Source organism: Aquarana catesbeiana, linkage group LG04, assembly GCF_042186555.1.
Source record: "Aquarana catesbeiana isolate 2022-GZ linkage group LG04, ASM4218655v1, whole genome shotgun sequence".
NCBI lineage: Eukaryota > Metazoa > Chordata > Amphibia > Anura > Ranidae > Aquarana > Aquarana catesbeiana.
The window spans coordinates 116,872,751-116,884,853 of record NC_133327.1 but is presented as its reverse complement, the minus strand read 5'-3'; the positions used below and the strand labels follow the sequence as shown (position 1 = coordinate 116,884,853).

Here is a 12,103-nt window from a genome sequence, read left to right as displayed (position 1 = left end):
CCAGAAAGCTGTCTCATGGAATTGTAGAGATGACTAAACAGATATATAAATACTGGACACACATATGAAGTTTATGTGCGTAACCAACAGAAATTTGTAAGAACGTTTCCATGGATAGATCTAAGACCCCTTTCCCTCTGTGTACTTTTACAACACTAAAATGCACCTTTCAAGCAGGACAAAGGTGCATCAACATGATTTCCCTTGAAATCCAATGAGACTTTTGACATATTGCTGCTCCGTGTTTGCGCTGAGGTTTGCAAAGTTTTACATGCTGCATCTTTGGTGCACTTTTAAAAAGTGCACCAAAGATGAACCTTCCATTGCAGTCAGAAGGAAACATACCAAATATTAATGAAAAGTGCACCCAGGGTTTGTTTTTAGAAGTGTTTTTGGGGGTCACTATTCTGGTTGTTAAGGGGGTGGACACTCGCCAGCGTTCTTAACCAGTGAATAGCTAAATGTTAAGAAGCTGGCACATGCCAACTTCCTTAAAAAAAAAAAAAAATCAAAAATCAGTGAATAGCTGGAATACCCGACTTCCTGTCGGGGGGGGGGGGGCGGGAGTTCTGGAATCTTTATTAGCCCTCCAGCTCCTCCTGTTCGGATGCCACCCTCTCCTCACATCTAGTGCTCCTGGCTGTCCTGCTGTCTCTCTGCCTCCTCCTCGCTCCGGTGGTAGCATTGCTCCTACACAAGAGGAGCTGGAGCATGCTGGCCAGAGGGGGGAGGCATTATCACTAGTTTGTAAGGACGCCGGCGGGTTCCGACTCCTTAACAACCCCCGACAGCATCCTGAACAACTGGTTAAGGAGCTGGTACCCAACAGCGTCTTTAACAACCAGCTATTCACCGTAATGCAATGCATTTAAAATGCACTATCCATTCTTTTTTTTAATGCATAGTACATTTTAGAAGCACTGCATTGTGCAAGCAGCCTAAAAGTAAAACAAAACATGTCAGGATACAAATAGTAAAATGGTTTGCTTGTCCTTAATTTCCCTCTCTTTAATCCCAGCCCTCTTTTTAATCACGGAACATGCAAATCCTTTGTCCTAACAGATTATAGATCAGTGCCAACTATTTTTTTATGAAGCGATTTAAGGATATCAGCAGTATGTGGCTTAACTTTCAGGGTGCTTACAAGACAAAAGTTGTGGGGGAAAAAAAAAAAAAAAAAAAAAATAACAATAATAATAATAATAATAATAATAATAATGCTAAAATGAAAATTCGCGTAAAACCATCCTAATTTTTCTGGAAATTCTTTGAATAGATATATTTTTCCTTAAATGCACGCCACTGTTAAAAATGGGAAATTAACCCTTGAGAGACATTTAAGAGTACAGACAATTCCTTAATTACATAGTTAGTCAGGTTGAAAAAAGACACAAGTCCATCTAGTTCAACAATACAAATAAATAATAATATCAAACAATCCCATATAACCAATCCTATACCCACAGTTGATCCAGAGGAAGGCAAAAAACCCCAGCAAAGCATGATCTAATTTGCTACAGCAGGGAAAAAAAATTCTTCCTGATCCCCAAGAGGCAATCAGATTTTCCCTGGATTACCTTTACCTATAAATGTTAGTACTCAGTTATACTGTGTGCATTTAGGAAAGAATCCAGGCCTTTCTTAAAGCAATCTACTGAGCTGGCCAGAACCACCTCTGGAGGTAGTCTATTTCACAGCTCTTACTGTGAAGAAACCTTTCCGTATTTGGAGATTAAATCTCTTTTCCTTCTATGCGTAAAGAGTGCCCCCTTGCCCTCTGTGTTGACAGTAAAGTGAATAACTCAAACCTAAGCTCAATATATGGACCCCTTATATATTTATACATGTTGATCGTATCCCCCCTTGATCTCCTCTTCTCAAGGAGAGAATAAATTCAGTTCCTCTAATCTTTTCTCATAGCTGAGCTCTTCCATGCCTCTTATCAGTTTGGTTGCCCTTCTTTGTACTTTCTCCAGTTCCCCGATATCCTTTTTCAGAACTGGTGCCCAAAACTGAATTGCATATTCCAGAATAGATCTTACTAATGATTTGTACAGGGGCAAAACGATATCTCTCTCTCTGGAGTCCATACCTCTCAAGCCCTTAGGGCTATGGTTTATCACCCAGGCATATGTGTTATGTCCTAGTTCATCCCATTTTCTATTGTCAGTAATCTAATTATATGGAACCCCTTTAGCTTACTTTTATAAAATATAGGAGATGGTATTCCTAAAATATACTGGAATAAGGGTTACACAGCCACCAACAAGAATCCAACCCGCCTTCAACATCTGAATCTCATTGACAGCATGTCAAGCAAAGATGGAGAGAGGAAGCTGCACACCAAAGACATCAGAAGACCCTTCCACTGCACCCACTGTGCAAGTAGCTCTTAGAGCGCTTTTCCTCTAATATATGTTATGGTGTATGCCATGGGGATCCATGACTGTATACGTGTATGATCATAGAGGAATATCTTGGTGCAGGGGATGTTTGCTGTGAATATAGAGATTGCTGTTCTTAATTTTTTGCACGTTATGTCTACTTTGTCATAGACGCTATTTTTAATACATCAAAATAAAAAAATATTTTTATATCACTTTTTCAGATGTTATTCCTTAAGGAGGATTCAGCACCTTTAAAATCCCATTGTTCAGGTGTTTTTTGTTCTATTATTCTCTGAGATGTGGTGCTATCAACTGAAATACTTTATTATTAAGACTTCCCTATGAAGATGCTGGTAACTTGGTTATTATGTTTCAATGCTTCTCAAATCACAGATTTAAAAAAAAAAAAAAAAAGTAAGCAAATCAAACGTTCCAACTTAGCTTGCTGCAGGTCAGCGATTTAAAAAGTATTGAAGCTGGAGACAGCCAGAAAGCTAGCATTTTCTGTGGGTAACGGCAGCCTATGCTTTACCTAAGCTAAACTGAGAAACTTTCTTGCATGTAGCACGGTTGCAACGTAACTGAATAGCATTACAAGGTTTTTGTATGAATTCAATTCATTGATTGAATTGAATACATTGCATTGCTATTTAACGAGAATGCGTGGGCTCGCTTTACCTGGTAAAGTGGCCCCTGTACACAAGTGGAAAAAAAGGGTTTGTTTGTGTAATCATCTAGGATTTATGGAATACCAAGTACGTGTAGAGTTCACACAAGTGCCATAAAGTTATGTGCCATGAGTTTTATAATAAAAAAAAAGGTGTGACATTGCAAAATGAGAAGAAAGCATTTATACTTAGCAATGGCTACCTTATAATCCCCAATCATGAATAAGAGAGTGATAATATAGGATCTCACTCTCAAAATTATTATAATAGTATAATTGCCAACCCAATAAGGTTTGCTAAAGTGCTGCATCTCTTGTGAGAATTTACTGAGACATGCATAGAAAAGACAGTAGGCAATCCACTGACACGGCTTTACTATTATTGTGCAGATTCCATTGTGAGCTCCCCCATCTAGTGGTTAGAAACAATACTACATTTTCCAGCACTGCCTTAACCCTCTTGGGCATGGAGTTCACCAGAGCTTCACAGGTTGCCACTGGAGTCCTCTTCCACTCCTCCATGGCGGCATCACAGAGCTGGAGGATGTTAGAGACCTTGCGCTCCTCCAACTTCTGTTTGAGGATGCCCACAGATACTCAACAGGGTTTAGGTCTGGAGACATGCTTGGCCAGTCTATCACCTTTACCCTCACCTTCTTTAGCAAGGCACTTGTCGTCTTGGAGATGTGTTTGGGGTCGTTATGTTGGAATACGACCCTGCGGCCCAGTCTACGAAGGGAGGGGATCATGCTCTGCTTCAGTATGTCACAGTACATGTTGGCATTCATGGTTCCCTCAATGAACTGTAGCTCCCCAGTGCTGGCAGCACTCATGCAGCCCCAGACCATGACGCTCCCACCACCATGCTTGTCTTTGTACTCCTCACCTGGTTGCCGCTACACACGCTTGACACCATCTGAACCAAATAAGTTTATCTTGGTCTCATCAGACCACAGGACATGGTTCCAGTAATCCATGTCCTTAGTCTGCTTGTCTTCAGCAAACTGCAGGCTTTCTTGTGCATCATCTTTTAGAAGAGGCTTCCTTCTGGGATGACACCCATTTAGACCAATTTGATGCAGTGTGTGGCGTATGGTCTGAGTACTGACAGGCTGACCCCCCCACCCCTTCAACCTCTGCAGCAATGCTGGCTCTCTCATACATCTATTTCACAAAGACAACCTCTGAATATGATGCTGAGCACGTGCCCTCAACTTCTTTGGTCAACCATGGTGAGGCCTGTTCTGAGTGGAACCTGTCCTGTTAAACTGCTGTATGGTCTTGGCCACAATGCTGCAGCTCAGTTTTAGGGCCTTGCCAATCTTATAGCCTAGGCAATCTTTATGTAGAGCAAAAATTCTTTTTTTCAGATCCTTAAAGAGTTCTTTGCCATGAGGTGCCATGTTGAACTTCCAGTGACCAGTATGACAGAGTGAGAGCGAGAACACCACATTTAACACACCTGCTCCCCATCCACACCTGAGACCTTGTAACATTAACGATTCGCATGACACCGGGGAGGGAAAATGGTTAATTGGGAAAGCAAATTTACACTGTTATACAAGCTGTACACTCACTACTTTACATTGTAGCAAAGTGTAATTTCTTCAGTGTTGTCACATGAAAAGATATAATAAAATATTTACAAAAATTTGTGGGGTGTACTCACTTTTGTGAGATACTGTGTGTGTATATATCACACAGTAAAACCTTGATTTGCGAGCATAATTCGTTCCAGAAACATGCTTGTAATCCAAAGTACTTGTATATCAAAGCATTTTTTTACAGGGTATAAAAGAGAAGAGAGGCACCTCTAAGTGTAGCAATAAGTTGCTAAATGTTGTACCTTCATTAAATGTAACCATATTGCTACACTTAGAGGCTCATCTCTTCTTTTTTATACTCAGCTGTGACATGACACTACTCTTATATCAAGGCAAAATGTATTAAAACATTTTGCTTGCCTTGCAAAACGCTCTCAAACCAAGGTATTTATATATATATATATATATATATATATATACATACATACACATACACACACACACACACACACACACACACACACACACACACACACACAGCGGGTTTGAAGTGGGAAGCTATCAGCCATAACCCCCCTTATTTTTTATTTTTAGCCAGCGATTCTGAACGACTAATTCGCTGCTGGATCACTTTCCAAAGCAGCGGAAGGGGCAAGCCAGGGAAACGATCTGGCGGTTCGCGAGAATGACCATAGAGGTGAACAGAGACCAGATCATCTCTGATCACTTCTATGATCTAGGAGGACAGGAACGACGTCACTTTTGGTCTAGGGTGGAAGTAAACAATTTTTTTTTCTTTTTTACAGCAAAAAGTTCTATTTCTTTTTTTTGATCTTTTGCTTTCAAAAGGTAGAGGAGAGATGTGGGGGTCCTATAGACCCCCACATCTCTCTATAAAGAGGGCCTGTCATCCCTTATTTCTATTACAAGGGATGTTTACATTCCTTGTAATAGGAATAAATGTGATCACAAAAAAATCCCTTAAGAAACAAGTCATGGATATACACGGGATAAGAGCCAATTAACTGTTTCCATCTCTGTAAACCCACCACTATTCAGTATACACTTTACAAATGGTTAAAACCAATAAAAGGAACTAAAAAACAAAAATATATCTGGATTGAGAAAATGCTCCACTGATTGAGTCCCATTTCCACTGTATATTTATGGTGCAGGTAAATGCATGAGGAGCTCTGTGCCATTATAAACAAAGGCACTGATTTCATCTTATATTGGCACAGACTATAATGATACAAATCTCACTCAAACACTTGAGTGCGCCAAAACACAAATGTATTACTTTGACCAATAGGAATTGATATCATATAGCAGAGAAAGGAGAAAACGCACCTTGTTTTTGTCCTCTTGCATTCCGAAATCTGCACATCGGTGTTCCACAAACATGTCATACTCAGCAAAACTGCCAGGATCCAGCAACAGATCAATCCTCTCCCGGGCCGTCAGCTTTCCCTGGAATACAGGACAGGACACAAGTCACCACAACTTTTATTACAAAAACAGCAATATAATAAATACATGAATAGGTTAAAATTATGTCTCTGTAGTTTGTATTTGTAATCGCTGGTTCTAACCCCGGTATATCCACGCCAGTCTCGTGTCTGCTCCAAAGCTGACAGGACAGGCTATGCGACTGCCGACTGGTTGGCGCTGACCAATTAGAATGCTCCGAAACGTCCCTGACGAGGGACATTTTGGAAATTCACCTCAGGGCTCCCGATGCAGATATACTGAAATGGAAACTGAAGTGAAATCTCCCAAAAAGGAGTACAGATGACAAAAAATAAGAAATTATGACAGGGGTTCAAACCACTCCCTACGCTATCCAAAAAATAAAGTGGTATTAAACCCAAACATTTATTATATTGCAGCTTACCAGTTCTTAGATGTGATAGCTGCGGGGTTTTTTTTAGGCTTTCTTTCCTTTATTTTCACCTGGTGATCCAGATAGTAAGTCTTTTGTTTTTCAGCGGAACAAGCTGTCCTGCAGATGTAGCAGTTAGAGGGTTGATACAAACCATTTACAACTGTCAGGGGTGCTTACAATGAACAGGTGAAAAAAGAGGAGAAAAAAAACCTAAAAAAAACAGAAAACTGATAAGGCCACCGCACATGAAGACTGGTAAGCTGCAATATATTAAATTTTTTGTTTGGGTTTTGATACCACTTTATAGGGGGTCAATGTATAAAATGTTCACTGTGCAGATATGGTAAACATCCTGACAATCTACACAAAAATTGCTTGATATTTTGTAATTTTGTAACCTGTACAGTTCCTATATTGTCAGCACCACCTAGTGGCCATAATGCACTTTCTTACCAGAAAGACCTCAACCAGAAAACAAAAACCTATAGTGTCCACACATAATAAAGGACGGGCAACAATGTTTGTCCTGATTGTGGGGAGATTTGCCCTCTCTATTTGTCCCAGGTGATTGCTGCCACCAGGACACAAAGGTGACAGGAAATCTAGAAGTTTGGCCTGTTCACACTTGTCAGCTCCCCAGTGTCTCAAAAGTGCATGAACAATATTCCCCATTGAATCTAAATTGTTCATATCAGTGCGTTGCATTTTTTAGAAGTCCTGCTTGCTGCACCTCCAGTGCCCTGTCTGAAAAAAAAAAAAAAAATGAAATGCAACAAAAATTTTTTTTCTTTTTTAAGTGCGTTTTATGAGATATAAATTTTTCTCAGGTGGCCAGGGATGAAAATACATGCAAGACATATGTAAAATGCAAAGCATTAAATACTTGCTAAAAACTTTTTAACACCTTCCCACCTGGCCTATAATGATGGCCTGGCAATGGCTTTAAGATCCTGACTGGAAGTCATATGACGCCCTGTCAGAAAGCGCAGCTCGCAGGGTTGCACAGCGGCGCGATCTGTTACTGGCTGCGTCCACGGAACACAGCTGATGACTGATCAGAGTACGGGCTTGCTGCTGGTACCATGTGAACTCCGTGACCATTCACAGTAGGTGTACATAATGTGTGGCTTCCTTTCATACCATCCATTGTGTACAAATGTGTTGCTAGCTGTGATTGGTCAATTTGATCACATGGTACAGACAGGGCCAATCACAGCCTATCTGTACCATGTGATTAGCTTTGACCAATCACAGCTAATCACAACAAAACAAACTGAATGAATCTGTTTCATTCAGTAAAATGCTTGCTTATAGCAATGTAATTCACTGCTATAAGCAAACAAACAAAAATCCTTCGAATGCTTATGTGGTCTTTATAATGAGGGTCCACTAAGGAGGGTAAGTGGCCTTGTGATCGGGTGTCCTCCTTTCTCATCTTCTGCAAACCATCCTGTGGTGTTGGGCCCCACCTTTTTGAATTATATCCCGTGGACTTATTATACAACCGCTGAACCTCATCTACTTAGTACAATTTTACTATGGTAACATTATATTGCTCTGGTCACGCTGGGACCCCAAAAAAAAAAAAAAAAAATCCTAATTTTTTTCTTTATAATAAAAAAAAAAAAAAAAAAAAAAAAAAAAGAAAAAAAATTCTAAACTTTTTTTGTACTGTCACCAGTCAGTGTCCCTGATCACCATCACACCAGTTATATGATGTACTGCACTGGTAGCATTATGTAAAAAAAAAAAAAAATTTAATTTATTAATTTTCCCCAAAAAAATGACAATTTCAAAAAACTCACTATGCCTCTTACTGAATACCTTGGACTGTCTACTTTCCAAACAGGGGTCATTTGTGCTGTCCTGGCGTTTTAGGGCCTCGAGGAACGAGATAGGCCATCAGGATTGGTCAATTTTTAGAGAAATATTTTATAATATAATATATATATATATATATTATCATAGTTTGTGGACTCTATAACTTGCCTACAGACTAAGGGCCAGTTCACACCAAATGCAGTCAGTCCAGTGCATTTTTTTTTCTGCAACAAAAACACATGGAAAGTAGGTTATATGGTTTTCAATGGCATAGTTCATACCAGTGCAGTCAGTTCCTGAGCGTTCCAGTTCCAGAAAAAAAAAGTAGAACATGCTGCATTTTTCCTGCACTGGAACGCTGTAAACAGCATTAAAAAAATAAAAATAATAATAATAATGCACTGGAACACACATGTCCTTATTTAAAGAGTTACTGCAGTCTGCTCACATGATTTGTAATAAAAACATCATTGCGATTCTGAAGCTTCCCTCCAACCACTTTGCATATTATTTTATATATTTTGTACTTGCCAAATATGGTGCAGAAATCTCCCCCCACTGAGTCTGGCTGCAATCATTTTAACTGCGGGCAGCTGAAGCTGCTGTCTGTTCACTTCCTGAATTTACACAGACACACCGCCAGCTCTGCAGCTCTCATTGGCCCTCTTATGACTCATCCCCCTCCTTTCCTGGAGGGAGGGAGAGGGGGAGAGAGGCTTTCCCCCCCCCCCCCCAGACAAGAAACAAGAAGTGGGCTGTATAAGGGATTTACTGGCAGAAAAAAAAATTACTATCCAAAGTTAAAACAAGGACAGAGGATTTAATAGATGGAAAGATGAAAAAATGACCGAAGGTCTCCTTAAGGCTCCATTCACACTAGCGCGTTTTTTGATGCATTTTGCAGAAATGCATGGGAATTTTTTAACATGGGTTCCTATGGAACATGTTCACATCAATGCCTTTTTGTATCTCTGCATTTTTGGAAAGGGTCAGGGACTTTTTTGCATGCAAAATGCAGCGTTTTGCATGTAATAGAATTCAATGGACAAGCATCAAAAACGCAAGTGCAGCGTTTTTGGTGCGTTTTTGCCGTTTTTTTATTTTTTATTTTTTTTAAGACTGTAAAAAAAAAAAAAAAAAAACTGTAAAAAAAAAAAAAAAAAAAAACGCAAAACGCCACAAAAACGCTGCTCAAAAACGTGGCAAGCATGAAACAAAAAAACTCCAAAAACGCTCAAAAGCAACATGCATAGGTGTGAATCGAGCCTTAAGGTTAAGAAAAAAGGAGGGGGAAAAAAGAACTGCGCATGCAGAAGAGTATTTGGAACGCATCTGGACTGCATTTCTATGGTGTGAACTGGCCATAATACCATACACTGATTTGGGTTATTTTCACCAAAGAAATGTAGCAGAATACATTTTGGACTAAATTCATGAAGAAAGATTATTTATTTATTTGCTAAAATAATATAAAATAAATTAGGAAAAACGTGGTAGTGGTGGGTTTCAAAATTTTCTCTCTTTTTTTATGTTTACTTAGCAAAAAATAAAAAAAACCCAGTGGTGATTCAATACCACCAAAATAAAGCTCTAGTTGTGTGAACAAAATGATACTAATTTTATTTGGGTACAGTGTTGCATGACTGAGTAGTTGTCATTCAAAATGTGACAGTGCTGAAAATTGTCCTGGGCAGAAAGGGGGTAAAAGTGCCTAGTAGGTAAGTGGTTAAAGTACACTGGGGTGAATGGGTCCTTTGGCTTGTCACCAGAACAGGAGGCAAGGGGAAAATTTTCCAATGGGGACATTTGCTCCAGTGCCAACTAACAGGGGAAATCCGCTGACACTGGAAGGATTACCTCTCACTTCCTGTTGTCTCCAGGACAGGAAGTGGAGGGAAGTCTCTTTAAGGGGACACAAGCAGCAAATAAAAAAAAAAAAAAAAAAAACACAAGGCGTTTTCTAAACTCACAGGAGATGGGGTAACTTTTTTTATTTTTTATTTTTTTGATTGTCCTGTTGATACAGATTATCTTATTGGACAGACTTTGTCTAATTGTTATGTCTCTAGGTCTGTGTTTATTGCTTTTATCTCAGCTATGTATGGGTTATTTTTTGTTGTTGTTTTATGGAAACCGTTTTTCTTTTTATCTTTTTTTGTCAAAATAAAAATGAAATAAAATTAAAAATAAATAAAACAGGGTATTAACCCTTTCCTGCTCTATTTGAAACAGAAAAAGGTTTGTATATTTGATATATATTAACATACAGACATATAAAAGTTTTGTATAAAATATATATATATATATATATATGATAGGTTGTTGTTGTGAGATTCCCCCGCAGGCAGTGAGTTGGACTCCATGCTATAATACATGGATATGTGTCTGTCCCTGTGATGTCCTCTGCTGTCCCTCCTCACCCTCTTGTGCTGGGCCTCAATCCTCGCCTTCCCGCCACCCCGGAGCGCCTCGCTCCTCTTCCTCTCTATCCTCTCCGGTACAGACAGGTGAGTGATGGAATACAGACGGCCCGGTGTCCGCTGTACCCGGAGCCCAGCCAGGAGCCGGGACACACCGCGGATGGCAGCCATGACAACTCCTCCTTTCACGGACCAATCAGAAAACCAGCAGAACACGGCTGCCAACCAGAACTAACAAAGGACCTTGTTAGTCCAATAGAAAAGCAGATACGGATTCACCAATAAGCAAGAGGCAGGGGAAAAGTGGACGAATCACAGCGCTGTCTTGAGCACAGCGGCAGGTAGAGAACCACTCACACGTGTTGTTGAACAGAGGGCCAATCGGTGACCGGGAAAGCTGGAGGTGTACTGTAAAGTCACCCTTCAGAAAAGTGTGGAATGTGGAAGGAAGCTGGATAACCCTATCACTATGGCTCTATGGATCTGGATAGATTAACACAGGCTCCAGGCAAACTTAGAAAACAATTGTTTGCCATCTTCCTTGTGTCACAGCCTACTGCTCTTCATAGACTAAGACCCCTTTCACACTGAAGCAGTTTTCAGGCATTTTAGCGCACTGGGGTGGTGCGTTTGCGGAAAGTCCTGCAATCAGCATCTTTGGGGCGCTTTTAACCCCCCGCAAGTGGCCGAAATAAGGTTTTTCAGCAGCGCTGGCCATTGATTTCAGTGGCGGGGTGGTTTAGGAACACTAAATACAGCGCTCCGGCACTGCCCCAAAGATGCTGCTTGCAGGACTTTTTTCCTGTCCTGCAAGGGCACCGCCCAGTGTGAAAGTACTGGGGCTGCAGAAGAGGCAGTTTACAGGCACTATTTTTAGCGCAAAAGCGCCTGTAAAACGCTTCAGTGTGAAAGTGGCCTTAGCGCTAACGCACAGGCGGCCCCAGTGTGAAAGGGGTCTTAAAGTGGGGGTGTAGGTACAGAAAATATCACCTAAACGTGCACCGTTTAGGAGATATTTACTTTTGATGCAGCTGCAAGGACATCACTGTCACATGCACTCTGAAGGAACAGCAGAATCCTTTGCCATGAACGGCCGCTCCCGCACGCATGCGTGGGAGTGATGTCATCACAGCTCCGGCCACTCACACAGCCAGAGTCTGGAAGTAGGGATGAGCTCGGGCGTGTTCAGATCCTAGTCCCAACCCACCTGAGCAATCCCACCAGGAAGCTGTCACTGCACACTACCAATCATAGGCAATGAAGCATTTCCCGACCCCCAGCTGCACATACAAAGGCCGTGACTAGGCTGCTCGTGATTGGTGGTGTGCAGTGATGGCTTCCTGAAGGGATTGGTCAGGTGGGTTGGGACTACGATCAGA

The 12,103-nt window shown here is 40.8% G+C and overlaps 1 protein-coding gene across 1 annotated transcript in view; it reads right to left on the bottom strand.

The window, feature by feature from the left end:
* PCCB (propionyl-CoA carboxylase subunit beta) overlaps positions 1-10,958 on the bottom strand; it is a 39,637-nt gene extending 28,679 nt beyond the window's left edge. Inside the window, exons 1-2 of the mRNA XM_073625482.1 lie at positions 10,725-10,958; positions 5,949-6,068 (exon numbers count right to left, since the gene is read on the bottom strand). Of these exons, the coding sequence (XP_073481583.1) occupies positions 5,949-6,068; positions 10,725-10,895 (291 nt within the window). The 5' untranslated portion in view covers positions 10,896-10,958. The remainder of the gene's footprint in view (positions 1-5,948; positions 6,069-10,724) is intronic.
* Between the last annotated feature and the right edge of the window lie 1,145 nt (positions 10,959-12,103).